The 21,154-nt window shown below is 52.2% G+C and overlaps 1 protein-coding gene across 1 annotated transcript in view; it reads left to right on the top strand.

The window, feature by feature from the left end:
- Positions 1-18,063, top strand: part of SLC12A9 (solute carrier family 12 member 9) — a 28,880-nt gene extending 10,817 nt beyond the window's left edge. The window contains 11 exon segments of the mRNA XM_038768922.1: positions 1,026-1,334; positions 7,181-7,288; positions 10,196-10,307; positions 12,986-13,143; positions 13,248-13,330; positions 13,559-13,683; positions 13,766-13,958; positions 14,903-15,077; positions 15,172-15,318; positions 16,948-17,675; positions 17,677-18,063. Coding sequence (XP_038624850.1) covers positions 1,026-1,334; positions 7,181-7,288; positions 10,196-10,307; positions 12,986-13,143; positions 13,248-13,330; positions 13,559-13,683; positions 13,766-13,958; positions 14,903-15,077; positions 15,172-15,318; positions 16,948-17,675; positions 17,677-17,796 — 2,258 coding nt within the window. The 3' untranslated portion in view covers positions 17,797-18,063.
- Positions 18,064-21,154: the final 3,091 nt, after the last annotated feature.

Here is a 21,154-nt window from a genome sequence, read left to right as displayed (position 1 = left end):
AGAGCACTGTACTAAGTGCTTGGGAAGTCCAAGTTGGCAACATATAGAGACGATCCCTACCCAACAGCGGGCTCACAGTCTAGAAGCTGATGACTTGACACCTGTCCACATGTTTTGTTCTCTGTCTCCCCCTTCTAGACTGTGAGCCCGTTGTTGGTTAGGGACCGTCTCTATATGTTGCCGACTTGTACTTCCCAAGCGCTCAGTCCAGTGCCCTGCACACAGTAAGCGCTCAGTAAATACGATTGAATGAATGAAGTGGCAGAGCCGGGATTAGAACCCATGACCTCTGACTCCCAAGCCCGGGCTCTTTCCCCTGAGCCACGCTGCTCCCCCTATTTCATTCCTTCATTCATTCAATCGTATTTATTGAGCGCTTACTGTGTGCAGGGCACTGGACTAAGCGCTTGGGAAGTACAAGTTGGCAACATTCATTCAGTCGTGTTTATTGAGCGCTTCCTGCGTGCAGAGCACTGGACTAAGCCCTTGGGAAGTACAGGTTGGCAACATTCATTCAGTCGTATTTATTGAGCGCTTCCTGTGTGCAGAGCACTGGACTAAGCGCTTGGGAAGTCCAAGTTGGCAACATATAGAGACGGTCCCTACCCAACAGAGGGCTCACAGTCCAGACGGGGGAGACGGACAACAAAACACATGGACAGGTGTCAAGTCAGCAGAATAACGTTTCTCAGCTGGGTGACTTGGGGCGAGTCCCTTCGCTCCCCTGGGCCTCAGCTCCCTCATCTGGAAAATGGGGGTGAAGATCGGGAGCCCCACGGGGGACAGCCTCTTTTAGACCGTGAGCCCACTGTCGGGTAGGGACTGTCTCTATATGGTGCCAATTTGTACTTCCCAAGCGCTTAGTACAGTGCCCTGCACATCGTAAGCGCTCAATAAATACGATTGATGATGACTGGGCAGGTGTCAGCTTCTGGACCGTGAGCCCGCTGTTGGGTAGGGCACTGGACTGAGTGCTCGGAGGAGTCACAAGGATGAGGCTGAGCCCGCCGCCTCCTTCTCCGCAGACGCGGGGGTCCCGTCGGGGGTCCGGGTGCTACCGGAGGGCTACGGCTGGAACCTGCTGTACGGGACGCTTCTTCTGGGCCTAGTGGGGGGCGTCTGCACGCTGGGGGCCGGGCTGTACGCCCGGGCCGGCTTCCTCACCTTCCTGCTGGTCAGCTTCTCCCTGGCCTCCATCCTGGTCAGCTTCGTGGCCGTGGGGCCCCGGGCCATCCCCCTGCCCCCCGGCCCGGGGCCCAACGGCTCCTCGGGCCCCCCGCGGCACGGACACTTCACCAGCTTCAACGGCAGCACCCTGAGGGACAACCTGTACGGTGAGTCGGGGCGTCCAGCACGGGCCCCCCGGAATTGGCCGCCAGGCCTCGGTCCGGCGGGCGGCGCGCTGGGTGCCCCAGAAGAGCCTCAGTGATGATGGTGGCGTTCGTTAATCCATCCATCAACCAATCAGTCGTATTTATTGAGCGCTTACTTTGTGCAGAGCACAAAGGGACTCAATCAATCGTATTTATTGAGCGCTTACTGTGTGCAGAGCACTGGACTAAGCGCTTGGGAAGTGCAAATTGGCAACATATAGAGACAGTCCCTACCCAACAGTGGGCTCACAGTCTAAAAGGGAAGTACAAGTTGGCAACATAGAGAGACAGTCCCTACCCAGTTAAGCGCTAACTATGTGTCAAGCGCTGGTGGGGGGGGGGGGGGATACAAGGTGATCAAGTTGTCCCACGTGGGGCTCGCAGTCTTCATTCCCATTTTCCAGATCGATCGATCAATCAGTCGTATTTATTGAGCGCTTACTGTGTGCGGAGCACTGGACTAAGCGCTTGGGAAGTACAAACTGGCAGCATCTAGAGACGGTCCCTACCCAACAGTGGGCTCACAGTCTAGAAGGGGGAGACAGAGAACAAAACAAAACATATTAACAAAATAAAATAGAATAGATATGTACAAGTAAAATAAATAAATAAATAGAGTAATAAATATGTACAAACATACATACATATATACAGGTGCTGTGGGGAAGGGAAGGAGGTAAGATGTGGGGGATGGAGAGGGGGACGAGGGGGAGAGGAAGGAGTTTGCAATCAGTCAATCAATCGTATTTATTGAGCGCTTACTGTGTGCAGAGCAGTCCCTACCCAACAGTGGGCTCACAGTCTAAAAGGGAAGTACAGGTTGGCAACATAGACAGTTCCTACCCAGTTAAGCGCTTACTATGTGTGAAGCGCTGGTGAGGGGGGGGGGATACAAGGTGATCAAGTTGTCCCACGTGGGGCTCGCAGTCTTCATCCCCATTTTCCAGATCGATCGATCAATCAGTCAGTCGTATTTATTGAGCGCTTACTGTGTGCGGAGCACTGGACTAAGCGCTTGGGAAGTCCAAGTTGGCAACATATAGAGACAGTCACCATCATCATCATCAATCGTATTTATTAAGCGCTTACTATGTGCAGAGCACTGGACTAAGCGCTTGGGAAGTACAAATTGGCAACATCTAGAGACGGTCCCTACCCAACAGTGGGCTTACAGTCTAAAAGGGGGAGACAGAGAACAAAACCAATTATACTAACAAAATAAAATACATAGAATAGGTATGTACAGGTAAAATAAATAAATAAATAAATAGAGTAATAAATAAGTACAAACATATATACAGGTGCTGTGGGGAAGGGAAGGAGGTAAGATGGGGGGATGGAGAGGGGGACAAGGGGGAGAGGAAGGAAGATGAGGTTACTGAGGCTCAGAGAAGTTAAGTGACTTGCCCAAGGTCACACAGAGACATGTGGCGGAGCTGGGATTCGAACCCGTGACCTCTGACTCCAAAGCCCACGCTCTTTTCACTGAGCCACGCAGGTAACTGAGCGCCTACTATGTGCTTAGCACCAGGGTGGGGGGGATTCAGTAGTAATAAGAGAAGCAGCATGGCTCAGTGGAAAAGAGAGTCAGAGGTCATGGGTTCAAATCCCAGCTCCGCCAATTCACTCCTTCATTCATTCATTCAATCATATTGATTGAGCGCTTACTGTGTGCAGAGCACTGGACTAAGCGCTTGGGGTGCTGTGTGACTTTGGGCAGGTCACTTCACTTCTCCGGGCATCAGTGACCTCATCTGTAAAATGGGGATGAAGACTGGGAGCCCCCCCGTGGGGCAACCTGATCACCTTGTAACCTCCCCAGCGCTTAGAACAGTGCCTTGCACATAGTAAGCACTTAACAAATGCCATCATCATCATTATTATTATTATTAATAATAATTGTGGTATTAAGTGCTTACTATGTGCCGGGCACTGAACTAAGTGCTGGGGTGGATAATAATAATAATGGTATTTGTTAAGCGCTTGCTATGTGCAAAGCACTGTTCTAAGCACTTGGGGGATACAAGGTGATCAGGTTGTCCCACATGGGGCTTACAGTCTTAATCCCCATTTTACAGGTGAGGTAACTGAGGCACAGAGAAGTTAAGCGGCTTGCCCAAGGTCACACAGCTGACAAGTGCCGGAACCGGGATAATAATGTTGGTATTAAGCGCTTACTATGTGCCAAGCGCTGTTCCAAGCGCTGGGTACAATTTAAGGCTCCGCCACTTGTGTGCTGTATGACTTTGAAACCACTTGCTTGGCATGTAGTAAGTGCTTAACAAATACCATCATTATTGTTGTTATTATTATTAATAACTTCTCTGTGCCTCAGTTACCTCATCTAAAAAATGGGGATTAAAACCATACTGTATGACTTGTACTTTCCAAGCGCTTAGTACAGTGCACTGCACACGGTAAGCGCTCAATAAATATGATTGAATGAATGGATGAACTGTAAGCCCCACATGGGACGACAACCTGATTACCTTGTATGTACCCCAGGGCTTAGAACAGTGCTTGGCACATAGTAAGCGCTTAATAGATAGTATCATGATAATTATTATTATCATCATCATCATCATCAATCGTATTTATTGAGCGCTTACTATGTGCAGAGCACTGTACTAAGCGCTTGGGAAGTACAAGTTGGCAACACATAGAGACAGTCCCTACCCAACAGTGGGTTGGACACAGTCCCTGTCCCACAGGGGGTTCACAGCCTCAATCCCCATTTTACAGATGAGGGAACCGAGGCCCAGAGGAGTAAAGTGACTCGCCCAAGGTCACACAGCAGATAAGATCAGTCTATAGGGGCCTCCCAGGCTAATTAGGAGGGAGAACGGGTATTGAATCCCCACTTTACAAAGAGGAAAGTGAGGCACAGAGATAATAAGAATAATGATGGCATTTGTTAAGCGCTTACTATGTGCTAAGCACTGTTCTAAGCGCTGAGTGGGGGGAGACAAGGTAATCAGGTTGTCCCACGTGGGGCTCACAGTCTTAATCCCCATTTTACAGATGAGGTCACTGAGGCACAGAGAAGTGAGGTGATTTTAAGCGACTTGCCCAAGGTCACAGAGCAGGCAAGTGGCAGGATTAGAACCCAGGCCCGGGCTCTATCCACTTGGCCGCACTGTTGTGAGCCCTTGGGATTCACCCCACCCTCAGCCCAACAGCCTTTATGTCCACACCCATCATTCATTTATTTAGTCGGTCTATCACTTAGTCATATTTATTGAGCGCTTACCGTGTGCAGGGCCCTGTATGAGAAGCAGCGTGGCTCAGTGGAAAGAGCCGGGGCTTGGGAGCCAGAGGTCATGGGTTCTAATTCCGGCTCCGCCGCTTGTCAGCTGTGTGACTTTGGGCAAGTCACTTCACTTCTCTGAGCCTCAGTGACCTCATCTGTGCTTAGAACAGTGCTTCAGCACTTAGAACAGTGCTTTGCACCTAGTAAGCGCTTAATAAATGCCATCATTATTATTATTATTAAAAAGGGGATTGAGACTGAGAGCCCCATGTAGGACAACCTGATTACCTTGTATCTCCCTCAGTGCTTAGAACAATGCCTGGCACATAGTAAGTGCTTAGTAAATACCATTATCATTATTATTATTATTAAAAAGGGGATTAAGACTGTGACCCCCATGTGGGACAACCTGATTACCTTGTATCTCCCTCAGTGCTTAGAACAATGCCTGGCACATAGTAAGCGCTTAATAAATGCCATTATTATTATTATTATTAATCAAAAGGGGATTAAGACTGTGAGCCCCATGTGGAACAACTTGATTACATTGTATCTCCCTCAGTGCTTAGAACAATGCCTGGCACATAGTAAGTGCTTAATAAATACCATTATTATTATTATTATTATTAATAATAATAATCAAAAGGGGATTAAGACTGTGAACCCCATGTGGGACAACCTGATTACCTTGTATCTCCCTCAGTGCTTAGAACAATGCCTGGCACATAGTAAGTGCTTAATAAATACCATTATTATTATTATTATTAAAAAGGGGATTAAGACTGTGAGCCCCATGTGGGACAACCTGATTACCTTGTATCTCCCTCAGTGCTTAGAACAATGCCTGGCACATAGTAAGTGCTTAATAAATACCATTATTATTATTATTATTATTAAAAAGGGGATTAAGACTGTGAGCACCATGTGGGACAACCTGATTACCTTGTATCTCCCTCAGTGCATAGAACAATGCCTGGCACATAGTAAGTGCTTAATAAATACCATTATTATTACTATTATTATTATTATTGTTATTAAGTGCTCGGGAGAGGTCAGTGGAACAAATAAACAGATTATATTCATGTCCATCTCCTCCTCTGTAAAACCGGAAGCTCCTAGCGGGCATCCATTCATTCATTCATTCAATCGTATTTATTGAGCGCTTACTGTGTGCAGAGCACTGTACTAAGCGCTTGGGAAGTCCAAGTTGGCAACATATAGAGACAGTCCCTACCCAACAGTGGGCTCACAGTCTAGTAGGGGGAGACAGAGAACAAAACAACACATGTTAACAAAATAAAGTAAATAGAATAAGTATGTACAAATAAAATAAATAAATTCATTCAGTCGTATTTATTGAGCGCTTACTGTGTGCAGAGCACTGGACTAAGCGCTTGGGAAGTCCAAGTTGGCAACATCTAGAGATGGTCCCTACCCAACAGTGGGCTCACAGTCTAGTAGGGGGAGACAGAGAACAAAACAACACATATTAACAAAATAAAGTAAATAGAATAAGTATGTACAAATAAAATAAATTCATTCAATCGTATTTATTGAGCGCTTACTGTGTGCAGAGCACTGGACTAAGCGCTTGGGAAGTCCAAGTTGGCAACATCTAGAGACGGTCCCTACCCAACAGTGGGCTCACAGTCTAGAAGGGGGAGACAGAGAACAAAACAACACATATTAACAAAATAAAATAAATAGAATAAGTATGTACAAATAAAATAAATTCATTCATTCAATCGTATTTATTGAGTGCTTACTGTGCGCAGAGCACTGGACTAAGCGCTTGGGAAGTCCAAGTTGGCAACATCTAGAGACGGTCCCTACCCAACAGTGGGCTCATAGTCTAGAAGGGGGAGACAGAGAACAAAACAAAACATATTAACAAAATAAAATAAATAGAATAAGTATGTACAAATAAAATAAATGCATTCATTCAATCGTATTTATTGAGCGCTTATTGTGTGCAGAGCACTGTACTAAGGGCTTGGGAAGTCCAAGTTGGCAATATCTGGAGACGGTCCCTACCCAACAGTGGGCTCACAGTCTAGAAGGGGGAGACAGAGAACAAAACAACACATATTAGCAAAATAAAATAAATAGAATAAGTATGTACAAATAAAATAAATAAATTCACTCATTCATTCAGTCCGTATTTATTGAGCGCTTACTGTGCGCAGAGCACTGGACTAAGTGCTTGGGTTGGCAACATATAGAGATGGTCCCTACCCAACAGCGGGCTCAGTCTAGAAGGGGGAGAATAAGTAAAATAATAAATCCATACAGACATATATACAGGTGCTGTGGGGAGGGGAAGGAGGTAAGGCGGAGGGGATGGATGGGGGAGAATAAATAAAATAATAAATACATATAGACATATATACAGGTGCTGTGGGGAGGGGAAGGAGGTAAGGCGGGGGGGATGGATGGGGGAGGGAATGTATCCGCCAACCCCGCTGTGTCGGACGCTCCCGAGCGCTTAGTCCAGCGCTCTGCACGCGGTTGGCGCTCAATACGTCCCACCGACTGATGGTTGGATCGGTCCCCGTAGCCGGATACGCCCAGGATTATACCACCGGGGTCATCATGACCTTCGCCAGCGTCTTCGCGGTTCTCTTCAACGGCTGCACGGGCATCATGGCCGGGGCCAACATGTCAGGTAGGTGTGAACGCCCCTGCCCACCCCCCATCCCGGCCTGACCCACCCCCTGTCCGTCCGGCCCCCGAGCACGGTGGGATTTTGAGCGCTTACTGGTGAAGCGTGGAGCATCCCTGGGTACCAGGCCGTGAGCGCTATTAATTAATTCGGTTGTATTTATGGAGCGCTTACTGTGTGCAGAGCACTGGACTAAGCGCTTGGGAGAGGACAGTAGAACACCACGTAGCCCAGATCAATCAATCAGTCGTATTTATTGAGCGCTTACTGTGTGCAGAGCACTGTACTAAGTGCTTGGGAAGTCCAAGTTGTCAACGTATAGAGACGGTCCCTACCCAACAGTAGGCTCACAGTCTAGAAGGGGGAGACAGAGAACAAAACCAAACATACTAACAAAATAAAATAAATAGAATAGATATGTACAAGTAAAATAAATCAATAGATCGTGAAATCCTCGTGGGCGGAGAATGTACGTCGGACTCTCCCAAGTGCTTCGTACAGTGCTTTGCACCCATTCATTCATTCATTCATTCATTCAATCGTATTTATTGAGCGCTTACTGGTGAAGCGGGGAGCATCCCTGGGTACCAGGCCGTGAGCGCTATTAATTAATTCGGTTGTATTTATGGAGCGCTTACTGTGCGCAGAGAACTGGACTAAGCGCTTGGGAGAGGACAGTAGAACACCACGTTGCCCGGACCGTGAAATCCTCGTGGGCGGAGAATGTAGGTCGGACTCTCCCAAGCGCTTAGTACAGCGCTTTGCACCCATTCATTCATTCATTCATTCATTCAATCGTATTTCTTGAGCACTTACTGGTGAAGCGGGGAGCATCCCTGGGTACCAGGCCGTGAGCGCTCTTAATTAATTCGGTCGTATTTATGGAGCGCTTACTGTGCGCAGAGAACTGGACTAAGCGCTTGGGAGAGGACAGTAGAACACCACGTAGCCCAGATCGATCAATCAATCAATCGTATTTATTGAGCGCTTACTGTGTGCAGAGCACTGTACTAAGCGCTTGGGAAGTCCAAGTTGGCAACATATAGAGACGGTCCCTACCCAACAGTGGGCTCACAGTCTAGAAGGGGGAGACAGAGAACAAAACCAAACATACTAACAAAATAAATAGAATAGATATGTACAAGTAAAATAAATCAATAGATCGTGAAATCCTCGTGGGCGGAGAATGTACGTCGGACTCTCCCAGGTGCTTAGTACAGCGCTTTGCACCCATTCATTCATTCATTCATTCATTCAGTCGTATTTATTGAGCGCTTACTGGTGAAGCGGGGAGCATCCCTGGGTACCAGGCCATGAGCGCTATTAATTAATTCGGTTGTATTTATGGAGCACTTACTGTGCGCAGAGAACTGTATTAAGTGCTTGGGAAAGGACGCTTGGGAACACCACGTAGCCCGGACCGTGAAATCCTCGTGGGTGGAGAATGTATGTCGGACTCTCCTGAGCACTTAGTACAGCGCTTTGCACCCATTCATTCATTCATTCATTCAATATCGTATTTATTGAGCGCTTACTGTGTGCAGAGCACTGTACGAAGCGCTTGGGAAGTACAAGTTGGCAACATACAGCGAGGGTCCCTACCCAACAGTGGGCTCACAGTCTAGAAAGGGGAGACGGACAACAAAACAAAACATATTAACAAAATAGAATAAATATGTACAAATAAAATAAGTAGAGGAATAAATACGTACAAACATATATACATATATACAGGTGCTGTGGGGAGGGGGAGGAGGGGAAGAGGAAGGAGGGGGCTCAGTGTTGGAAGGCCTCCTGGAGGAGGTGAGCTCTCAGTAGGGCTTTTAAGAGACCCAGTAGACGCTCAATAAATGCCGCTGATCGATTGATTGGTATCTGTAATTTATCTACTTCTATTAATGTCTGTCTCCCCCGTCTTGACTGGGAGCTGCTTAATAATAATAATGATGGCATTTGTTAAGCGCTTACTATGTGCAAAGCACTGTTCTAAGCGCTGGGGGGGCTACAAAGTGATCAGGTTGTCCCACGTGGGGCTCACAGTCTTCATCCCCAGTTTACAGATGAGGGAACCGAGGCTCAGAGAAGTTAAGTGACTTGCCCAAGGTCACGCAGCAGACATGTTGTGTATATGTATATATATATATATATACATATATATATATATGTATATATGTATATATGCTTGTACATATTTATTACTCTATTTATTTATTTATTTTACTTGTACATATCTATTCTATTTATTTTATTTTGTTAATATGTTTGGTTTTGTTCTCTGTCTCCCCCTTTTAGACTGTGAGCCCACTGTTGGGTAGGGACTGTCTCTATATGTTGCCAATTTGTACTTCCCAAGCGCTTAGTACAGTGCTCTGCACACAGTAAGCACTCAATAAATACGATTGATGATGATGATGATGTTGTGGAGCCGGGATTGCGGGCAGGGAACGGGTCTACCGGCTCTGTTAGAGCGGACTCACCCAAGCGCTCAGTACAGTGCGCTGCACACAGTCAGCGCTCAATAAATGCGACTGGATGACCGGAATGAATCGATACCACTGATAGAGTGAAGCAGCCCCGAAGGCAAGGGGCCTGCTGTCTGCCCTCAGGGAGCGTCCCAAGCGCTCAGTACAGTGCTCTGCACAGAGTAAGCACTCAATAAATACGATCGAATCAATCAATCAATCAATCGTATTTATTGAGCGCTTACTATGTGCAGAGCACTGTACTAAGCGCTTGGGAAGTACAAATTGGCAACATATAGAGACAGTCCCTACCCAACAGTGGGCTTACAGTCTAAAAGGGGGAGACAGAGAACAAAACCAAACATACTAACAAAATAAAATAAATAGGATAGATACGTACAAATAAAATAAATAAATGACTGAACGGGCGTCCAATCTGTGCCTCCAGGGGAGCTGAAAGACCCCAGCCGGGCCATCCCCCTGGGCACCATCATCGCTGTCGTCTACACCTTCTTCGTCTACGCCCTCCTTTTCTTCCTGTCTAGCTTCACCTGCGACAGGTGCGTGGGGCGCGGGGGTCCCGGGGGTGGGTCGGGGGGCTGCTCGCGGCCCCCGTTCCCGGGGGAAAGCGTGGGAGGGACCCCCGGGGGAGCGGGGGGCAGTCAGTCAATCGGGTGGTATTTATTGAGCGCTTACTGTGTGCACAGCACTGTACTAAGCGCTTGGGAGAGTCCAACAGACACATTCCCCGCCCACGATGAGCTTAGAGTCTAGTTAATCAATTAATGATGGCATTTATTAAGCGCTTACTATGTGCAAAGCACCGTTCTAAGCGCTGGGGCGGTTACAAGGTGATCAGGTTGTCCCATGGGGGGCTCACAGTCCATCCCCATTGTACAGATGAGGTAACTGAGGCCCAGAGAAGTGAATAATAGTAATAATAATAATGATGGCATTTATTAAGCGCTTACTAAATGCATAGCACCGTTCTAAGCGTGGGGAGGTTACAGGGTGATCAGGTTGTCCCATGGGGGGCTCACAGTCCATCCCCATTGTACAGATGAGGTAACTGAGGCCCAGAGAAGTGAATAATAGTAATAATAATAATGATGGCATTTGTTAAGCACTTACTATGTGCAGAGCACTGTTCTAAGCACCAGGGGGGATACAAGGTGATCAGGTTGTCCCACGTGGGGCTCACAGTCTTAATCCCCATTTTACAGATGAGGTAACTGAGGCACAGAGAAGTGAAGTGACTTGCCCAGGGTCACACAGCTGACAAGTGGCAGAGCCGGGATTTGAACCCTTGACCACTGACTCCAACGCCCGGGCTCTTTCCACTGAGCCACGCTGCTAGAGGGGGAATTCAGAACGTGGGCTGCATCTTAACCTCAATCAATCATATGTACTGAGCGCTTACCACGTGCAGAGCACTGTACTAAGCTCTTGGGAGAGTCCAAGAGAAAAATGAACGGACACATTCCCCGCCCACAACAAGCTTACAGTTTTGAGGGGGATTCAGAGTGTGGTCTACATCTTAACCCCCATCAGTGTGCAGAGCGCTCAACCCACGCCCCTGGTCATTGGTCTTCCTCTCCCCCTTCTAGACTGTGAGCCCACTGTTGGGTAGGGACCGTCTCTATATGTTGCCAACTTGTACTTCCCAAGCGCTTAGTACAGTGCTCTGCACACAGTAAGCGCTCAATAAATACGATTGAATGAATGAATGAATAGGGACCGTCTCTATATGTTGCCAATTTGTACTTCCCAAGCGCTTAGTACAGTGCTCTGCACACAGTAAGCACTCAATAAATTGAAGCAGCATGGCTCAGTGGAAAGAGCACGGGCTTTGGAGTCAGAGGTCATGGGTTAGAATCCCGGCTCCACCAATTGTCAGCTGTGTGACTTTGGGCAAGTCACTTAACTTCTCTGTGCCTCAGTGACCTCATCTGTAAAATGGGGATGAAGACTGTGAGCCCCCCGTGGGACAACCTGATCACCTTGTAACCTCCCCAGCACTTAGAACAGTGCTTTGCACATAGTAAGCGCTTAATAAATGCCATCATAAAAAAAAATACGATTGAATGAATGAATGAATAGGGACCATCTCTCTATGTTGCCAATTTGTACTTCCCAAGCGCTTAGTACGGTGCTCTGCACACAGTAAGCGCTCAATAAATGTGATTGAATGAATGAATGAATAGGGACCGTCTCTATATGTTGCCAACTTGGACTTCCCAAGCGCTTAGTAAAGTGCTTTGCACACACTAAGCAGTCAATAAATACGATTGAATGAATGAATGAACGGTCAACAGACACATTCCCTGCCCACCACGAGCTTCCAGTCTAAAGGAAGCAGCCTGGCTCAGTGGAAAGAGCGTCGGCTTTGGAGTCAGAGGTCATGGGTTCAAATCCCGGCTCCGTCAGCTGTGTGGCTTTGGGCAAGTCACTTCACCTCTCTGTGCCTCAGTTCCCTCATCTGTAAAATGGGGATGAAGACTCTGAGCCCCCCGTGGGACAACCTGATCACCTTGTAACCTCCCCAGCGCTTAGAACACTGCTTTGCACATAGTAAGTGCTTAATAAATGCCATCATAAAAAAAAATACGATTGAATGAATGAATAGGGACCGTCTCTATATGTTGCCAATTTGTACTTCCCAAGCACTTAGTACGGTGCTCTGCACACAGTAAGCCCTCAATAAATGCGATTGAATGAATGAATGAATGAATAGGGACCGTCTCTATATGTTGCCAACTTGGACTTCCCAAGCGCTTAGTACAGTGCTCTGCACACAGTAAGCGCTTAATAAATACGATTGAATGAATGAATGAATAGGGACCGTCTCTATATGTTGCCAACTTGGACTTCCCAAGCGCTTAGTACAGTGCTCTGCACACAGTAAGCGCTCAATAATGCGATTGAATGAATGAATGAATGAATAGGGACCATCTCTATATGTTGCCAACTTGGACTTCCCAAGCGCTTAGTACAGTGCTCTGCACACAGTAAGCGCTCAATAATGCGATTGAATGAATGAATGAATAGGGACCGTCTCTATATGTTGCCAACTTGGACTTCCCAAGCGCTTAGTACAGTGCTCTGCACACAGTAAGCGCTCAATAAATACTATTGAATGAATGGATGAACGGTCAATGGACACATTCCCCGCCCACCACGAGCTTCCAGTCTAGAGGGGGAGGCGGAGGGGAGCCTAGGGTTTGCGGTCTCCCCCCAGGATGCTGCTGCAGGAGGACTACGGATTCTTCCGGGCCATTAGCCTTTGGCCCCCGCTGGTCCTGGTTGGGGTCTACGCCACGTCCCTGTCGGCCTCCATGAGCTCGCTCATCGGGGCGTCCCGCATCCTCCACGCCCTCGCCCAGGACGATCTGTTCGGTGAGCGACCTCCCGCCCCCCTCCCGCGCCCCCCGGAGAGGCTGGCGGGAGGGGACGGGTCCTGACTGAGTGGACGGGGGGGTCCCCCCCGTGTGTCCCCCCAGGGCTGGTCCTGGCTCCCGCGAAGGTCGTGTCCCAGGGCGGGAACCCCTGGGGGGCCGTGCTCTACTCCTGGGCCCTGGTGCAGGTGAGATCTCGTCCGGGGCCCCGTTGTCCCGTCATCGTCATCATCAATCGGATTTATTGAGCGCTTACTGTGTGCAGAGCGCTGGACTAAGCGCTTGGGAAGTCCAAGTTGGCAACTTGTAGGGACCAACAGTGGGCTCACAGTCGGGGCACCGCGAGGAGCCCCCCGGGGGCGGTGGGGGGTCCCCGGGTTGGGGGAGGGCACCCAGGCGTCCCGCCCCCGGCCCAGGTGGTGCTGCTGGTAGGGAAGCTGAACACGCTGGCGGCCGTGGTGACCGTCTTCTACCTGGTGGCCTACGCGGCCGTGGACCTGTCCTGCCTGAGTCTGGAGTGGGCGTCCGCCCCGAACTTCCGGTGAGGAGGGCTCGGGCCGGGGGGCGGCCGGGGGGCCGGGGGGCTGACGCAGCCCTGACCGGCGGCGTCGCCCCCACCCCAGCCCCACGTTCGGTCTGTTCTCGTGGCACACGTGCCTGCTGGGCCTGGCCTCGTGCCTCCTGATGATGTTCCTGATCAGCCCCGGGGCGGCGGGCGCGTCGCTGCTGCTCATGGCCCTCCTGTCCGGCCTGCTGACCGCCCGCGGCGGCCCCACCAGCTGGGGCTACGTCAGCCAGGCCCTGCTCTTCCACCAGGTCCGTCCCCGGGGGGGGCGGAGGGCCAACTGGTCATCATCATCATCATCAATCGTATTTATTGAGCGCTTACTGTGTGCAGAGCACTGGACTAAGCGCTTGGGAAGTCCAAGTTGGCAACATAGAGAGACGGTCCCTACCCAACAGTGGGCTCACAGTCTAAAAGGGGGAGACAGAGAACAAAACCAAACATACTAACAAAATAGAATAGATATGGACAAGTAAAATAGAGTAACAAATATGTACAAACGTATATACATATATACAGGTGCTGTGGGGAAGGGAAGGAGGTAAGATGGGGGGTGGAGAGGGGGACGAGGGGGAGAGGAAGGAAGGGGCTGAGTGTGGGAAGGCCTCCTGGAGGAGGTGAGCTCTCAGTAGGGCCTTGAAGGGAAGAAGAGAGCTAGCTTGGCGGAGGGGCAGAGGGAGGGCATTCCAGGCCCGGGGGATGATGTGGGCTGGGGGTCGACGGCGGGACGGGCGAGAACGAGGTACGGTGAGGGGATTAGCGGCAGAGGAGCAGAGGGTGCGGGCTGGGCTGGAGAAGGAGAGAAGGGAGGTGAGGTAGGAGGGGGCCAGGGGATGGAGAGCCTTGAAGCCCAGGGTGTGGAGTTTCTGCCTGATGCACAGATTGATTGGTAGCCACCGGAGATTTTTGAGGAGGGGAGTAACATGCCCAGAGCGTTTCTGGACAAAGACAAGCCGGGCAGGGGCATAAAGTATGGATTGAAGTGGGGAGAGACACGAGGATGGGAGATCAGAGAGAAGGCTGATGCAGTAGTCCAGACGGGATAGGATGAGAGCTTGAACGAGCAGGGTAGCGGTGTGGATGGAGAGGAAAGGGCGGAACTTGGTCCCCGGTCGCCAGCCGAGCCCCTCTTCCCCGGGCGCCCGCCCCCTTGACCGGTTCTCCCCCGTCCCCCGCCGACCCCACCGGGGTCCAGGTGCGTAAATACCTGCTGCGTCTGGACGTGCGCAAGGAGCACGTGAAGTTCTGGAGGCCGCAGCTGCTGCTGTTGGTGGGGAACCCGCGGGGGGCCGTGCCCCTGCTCCGCCTGGCCAACCAGCTCAAGAAGGGGGGTCTCTACGTCCTCGGGCACGTCACCCTGGGCGACCTCGGTGAGACTCGGCTTCCTCTCTTGGGGTGGGGGTGGGGGCTCGGGCCCTGGAGGCGACCCCCTCCAACCGCCCACCCCCACTCTGGCGGGGCCAGACTCTCTCCCGTCAGACCCCGTGCAGCCCCAGTACGAGGCCTGGCTGGGCCTGGTGGATCGGGCTCAGGTCAAGGCCTTCGTGGATCTCACGCTCTCCCCCAGCGTGCGGCACGGAGCCCAGCACCTCCTCCGCATCTCCGGCCTGGGTGAGCCTCCCCCCCATGCCACCCCCGGCCCCCCAGTTGGGTCCCCCTTCCCGTGTCGCCCCCGGCCCGGGAACCGGAGAGCAGTCGGACCGGGGTCGGACAACTCGCCCAATGCCGGTTGTGCCGCCCGCTTGCCGCGCAACCGCCTCGGTTTCCTCCTCCGGAAAGTGGGGATTCAGCACGTGTTCCCCCCCGCCCCCTAATACTCTGAGCCCCGTGGGGGCCAGGGAACCGACAAGCTGGTGTCCGCCCCGGCACTTAGTCCAATCCTGGGCACGGAGGTGCAGGGGGTGGCGGGGGGAACGGGACCTCCAGCAGATCAATCCGTCCATCGCTAATAGCCAGCTGTCGAGAATCAATCAATCAATCAATCGTATTTATTGAGCGCTTACTATGTGCAGAGCACTGTACTAAGCGCTTGGGAAGTACAAATTGGCAACACATAGAGACAGTCCCTACCCAACAGTGGGCTCACAGTCTAAAAGTCGAGAAGCAGCGGGGCTTAGTGCCGGTCACTTCCCCTCTCTGGGCCTCAGTGACCTCATCTGTAAAATGGGGATGAAGACTGGGAGCCCCATGTGGGACAACCTGATGACCTTGTATCTACCCCCCTGTGCTTAGAACAGTGCTTGGCACATAGCAAGCGCTTAACAAATACCGTCATCGGTATTGTTATTGTTGTGTGCAGAGTGCCGTACTCAGCGCTTAGTATGGTCCAGTACAGCAGGATTAGCAGACACGCTCCCTGACCATAGGCCGGGTTCGTTGAGAAGCAGCGTGGCTCAGTGGAAAGAGCCCGGGCTTTGGAGTCAGAGGTCACGGGTTCAAATCCCTGCTCCGCCGCTTGTCAGCTGGGTGACTTTGGGCAAGTCACTTCACTTCTCTGGGCCTCAGTTCCCTCATCTGTAAAATGGGGATTAAAACTGTGAGCCCCCTGTGGGACAACCTAATCACCTTGTAACCTCCCCAGCACGTAGAACAGTGTTTTGCACATAGTAAGCGGTTAACAAATGCCATCATTATTATTATTATTATGACTTCTTCTAGACTGTGAGCCTGTTGTTGGGTAGGGACCGTCTCTATATGTAGCCAGCTTGTACTTCCCAAGCGCTTAGTCCAGTGCTCTGCACACAGTAAGCGCTCAATAAATACAATTGAATGAATGAATGAGTGCGGCCTTAGTGGCCAGAGCTGGGCCCGGGAGTAGGAAAGACCTGAGTTCCGACCCCGCCACCGATCTGCTGTGTGGCTTCAGCCGAGTCGCTCTACTTCTCTGGGCCTCGGGTCCTTCATCTGTAAAATGAGGGTTACGGCTACGAGCCGCCTGCGGGACGGGGACTGCGTCCAACCCGACTCGCTTAGCATCTACCCCAGCGCTTCAGTAAGCGCTTAACAAATACCAACCAACCAATCAATTGTATTTATTGAGCGCTTACTGTGTGCAGAGCACTGTACCAAGCGCTTGGGAAGTCCAAGTTGGCAACATATAGAGATGGTCCCTACCCAACAGTGGGCTCACAGTCTAAAAGGGGGAGAGGTTGTTATTAGTTGTTATTTACTATTACCCCATTAATGGTCACCCATCGCCTTCCCCCCCGCCCCGTCTCTCCGCGTGTTCCCTCCCTCCAGGAGGCATGAAGCCCAACACCCTGGTCCTCGGCTTCTACGACGAGACCCCCCCCCAGGACCACTTCCTGTCGGACCCGGCCTTCTCCGAGCCGGCGGGGGGCCCCTGCCCGTTCCCCCCGCCCCGGGAGGCCGGCAGCCCCCACGCCCTCACCCCCCAGGACTACGTGGCCATGGTGGCCGACGCCCTGAAGATGAACAAGAACGTGGTCCTGGCCCGGGGAGCCGGGGGGCTGCCCCCGGAGCGGCTGGGCACGGCGGCGGCGGCGGCGGCGGAGGCCAAGGACGGGCCGGGCCCGCTGCCCCCGCCCCACCACCTGGACATCTGGCCGCTGAACCTGCTGCGCCCGCGGGGCGGGCCGGGCTACGTGGACGTGTGCGGCCTGTTCGTGCTGCAGATGGCCACCATCCTGGGCATGGTGCCGGCCTGGCGCGGGGCCCGCCTGCGCATCTTCCTGTGCCCGGGCCCGCGGGAGCCGGCGGGGGCCGGGGAGGGCCGGCTGCGGGCGCTCCTGGGGCAGCTGCGGATCCGGGCCGAGGTGCGGGAGGTGGCCTGGGACGGGAGCGGGGACGGCGGCGGGGACGGCGAGGAGGGCGACTTCGTCAACGGGCACCGGGGCGAGGCGGAGGCGGAGGCCCTGGCCGTCGGCGCCAACGCCCTGGTGAGGGCCCAGCACGGGGGCGGGCAGGCGGGGGGCTCCACGGCCCTCACCTTCCTCTACCTGCCCCGGCCCCCCCGCCGACGCCGCCCGCTACCCCAACTACCTGGCCCTGCTGGAGCGGCTGAGCCGCGGCCTGGGCCCCACGCTGCTGGTGCACGGTCTCACCCCCGTCACCTGCACCGACCTGTAGCCGCCCGAACCCGGGACCCCTGGCCTCGGGGGGCTGGGGGGTAACGGAGGGACCACCCCCCTCGGTGGGCGGCTTGCTGCGCTGACCCTGAGCCGCCCCCCACCTTCTCGGGATCTCGCCCATCACAGGTGCCTTGTTGGGAGGGGGGTCTCCTTCCCCCAAAAGAAGCTCTAGCCTACCTCACTCCATTCATGACAGGACTCACTCCCCCCCATCCCCTCCACGTGTTTTTAAGTTTTGCTGACAATAAAAAGAAACACACTACTATCCAACTTGTACGTGTGTGTGTGTCTGCCTCCTGGGTTGGGGTGTCGTCCCCCACCCCAATTAATCAATCATATTTAGCGAGCGCTTACTGTGTGCAGAGCGCTGTACTAAGCGCTTGAATTAGGTGCTAACTCTGGGCCAACCGCTGAGGTATGTTTGTTATTACTATTCCTTCATTCGATCGTATTTATTGAGCGCTTACTGTGTGCAGAGCATTGTACTAAGGGCTTGGGAAGTCCAAGCTGGCAACATATAGAGACGGTCATTCATTCATTCAATCGTATTTATTGAGCGCTTACTGTGGGCAGAGCACTGTACTAAAAGCTTGAATTAGGCGCTAACTCTGGGCCAACCGCTGAGGTATGTTTGTTATTACTATTCCTTCATTCGATCGTATTTATTGAGCGCTTACTGTGTGCAGAGCATTGTACTAAGGGCTTGGGGAAGTCCAAGCTGGCAACATATAGAGACGGTCATTCATTCATTCAATCGTATTTATTGAGCGCTTACTGTGGGCAGAGCACTGTACTAAAAGCTTGAATTAGGCGCTAACTCTGGGCCAACCGCTGAGGTATGTTTGTTATTACTATTCCTTCATTCGATCGTATTTATTGAGCGCTTACTGTGTGCAGAGCATTGTACTAAGCGCTTGGGAAGTCCAAGCTGGCAACATATAGAGACGGGCATTCATTCAATCGTATTTATTGAGCGCTTACTGTGGGCAGAGCATTGTACTAAGCGCTTGGGAAGTACAAGTTCAAGCATATATGGCAACATATAGAGACGGTCATTCATTCATTCAATCGTATTGAGCGCTTATTGTGGGCAGAGCATTGTACTAAGCGCTTGGGAAGTATAAGTTCAAGTACAAGTATATATGGCAACATATAGAGACAGTTCATTCAATCGTATTGAGCGGTTACTGTGTGCAGAGCATTGTACTAAGCGCTTGGGAAGTCCAAGTTGGCAACATATAGAGACGGTCATTCATTCATTCGTATTTACTGAGCGCTTACTGTGCGGAGAGCATTGTACTAAGCGCTTGGGAAGTCCAAGTTGGCAACATAGAGAGACGGTCCCTCCCCAACAGCGGGCTCACAGTCTAGAACTATTACAGAGACGGTCCCTCCCCAACAGCGGGCTCACAGTCTAGAACTATTACAAAGAATAAAAGAGCTGAAGTGAAAGAGAAATGGCTGGAGGGGTTAATCAATCAATCAATCGTATTTATTGAGCGCTTACTGTGTGCAGAGCACTGTACTAAGCGCTTGGGAAGTACAGGTTGGCAACATAGACGGTCCCTACCCAACAGCGGGCTCACAGTCTAGAACTACTACAAAGAATAAAAGAACAGAAGTGAAAGAGAAATGGCCGGAGAAGTTAATCAATCAATCAATTGTATTTATTGAGTGCTTACTGTGTGCAGAGCACTGTACTAAGCGCTTGGGAAGTACAAGTTGGCAACTCATAGAGACAGTCCCTACCCAACAGTGGGCTCACAGTCTAAAAGGGGGAGACAGAGAACAAAACCAAACAGATTAACAAAATAAAATAGAATAGATATGTACAAATAAAATAGAGTAATAAATATGTACAGACATATATACAGGTGCTGTGGGGAAGGGAAGGAGGTAAGATGGGGGGGGATGGGGAGGCCTCCTGGCCTTCATACGATCATCATCATCATCATCAATCGTATTTATTGAGCGCTTACTATGTGCAGAGCACTGTGCTAAGCGCTTGGGCAGTACAAATTGGCAACACATAGAGACAGTCCCTACCCAACAGTGGGCTCACAGTCTAAAAGAGTGATTGAGTGAATGAATGAGTGATACGATTGAATGAATGAATGTACAAGTAAAATAAAAAGAGAGAAGGTTAGTGGAAGGGTCTGAGGGGGGACAGGCCCGGCCTCCTGAGGAGAAAGATGGCTGCCGAGGGGGCAAGAGGCCAGGCCGCAGAGGATGCCGGGAGGGCCGGCAGGACCCGCCGGAAGTGGCCCCCTCCACCTCGTGACCCGCCCGGGAATGCGGTGACGTCACGGGGTGGGGATGGGGAGGGGATGGGGAGGGGATGGGGAGGGGTCGCCCCGCCCCCCCAAAATTGGGGAATAAGGGGGGGGGCAGGGAAAAGTTTCCAACGCGGAGCTGAGGTGAGGAGGGGGCGGGGAAGGAGGAGGAGGAGGAGGAGGAAGGGGAGGGGGTTGGGGCTGGGGGCTGAGGGGCTTCTCCTCCCCCTCCCTCCTCCCTCCCCCCAGGCCATGTCGGGCCCCACCTGGTTGCCCCCGAAGCAGCAGCAGCAGCCGCCGGCACCGCGCCCCCCGGGCCGGGCGCCCCCCACCCCCGGGACAGGTAACGGGGACCCCCCGCCCCCCAACACACACCTCGGGGACCCTGGGGGCCGCCCCCATGCTCCCCAGTGCTCCCACTGGCCCCCCGTTGCCCCCCCTTGGCCCTCAGGGCGCCCCACCGGCTCCCTGTGTTCCCCGGTGCTCCCCACCGGCCTCCTGTGTTCCGTGGTGCTCCCCACCAGCTCTCAGTGCTCCCTTTCAGCTCCCCGTGTTCCTTGGTGCTCCCCACCAGCTCCCAGCACTCCCCAATGCTCCCTGGCGGCTCTCTGTGTTCCTTGGTGCTCCCCATCAGCTCCCAGTGCTCCCTTTCAGCTCCCTGTGCTCCCCAGTGCTCTCCCTGTGTTCCTTGGTGCTCCCCACCAACTCCCAGTGCTCCCTTTCAGCTCCCCGTGTTCCTTGGCGCTCCCTACTAGCTCCCAGCACTCCCCAATGCTCCCTGGCGGCTCTCTGTGTTCCTTGGTGCTCCCCATCAGCTCCCAGTGCTCCCTTTCAGCTCCCTGTGCTCCCCAGTGCTCTCCCTGTGTTCCTTGGTGCTCCCCACCAACTCCCAGTGCTCCCTTTCAGCTCCCTGTGTTCCTTGGTGCTCCCCACCAGCTCCCAGCACTCCCCAATGCTCCCTGCCGGCTCCCTGTGTTCCTTGGTGCTCCCCATTAGCTCTCAGTGCTCCCTTTCAGCTCCCTGTGCTCCCCAGTGCTCTCCCTGTGTTCCCTGGTGCTCCCCACCAGCTCCCAGTACTCCCCA

The sequence above is a fragment of the Tachyglossus aculeatus genome, chromosome Y4, assembly GCF_015852505.1.
Source record: "Tachyglossus aculeatus isolate mTacAcu1 chromosome Y4, mTacAcu1.pri, whole genome shotgun sequence".
In the NCBI taxonomy this organism is placed as follows: Eukaryota; Metazoa; Chordata; class Mammalia; order Monotremata; family Tachyglossidae; genus Tachyglossus; species Tachyglossus aculeatus.
The sequence above is the reverse complement of the archived record's forward strand: the minus strand, read 5'-3'. Positions and strand labels throughout refer to the sequence as shown.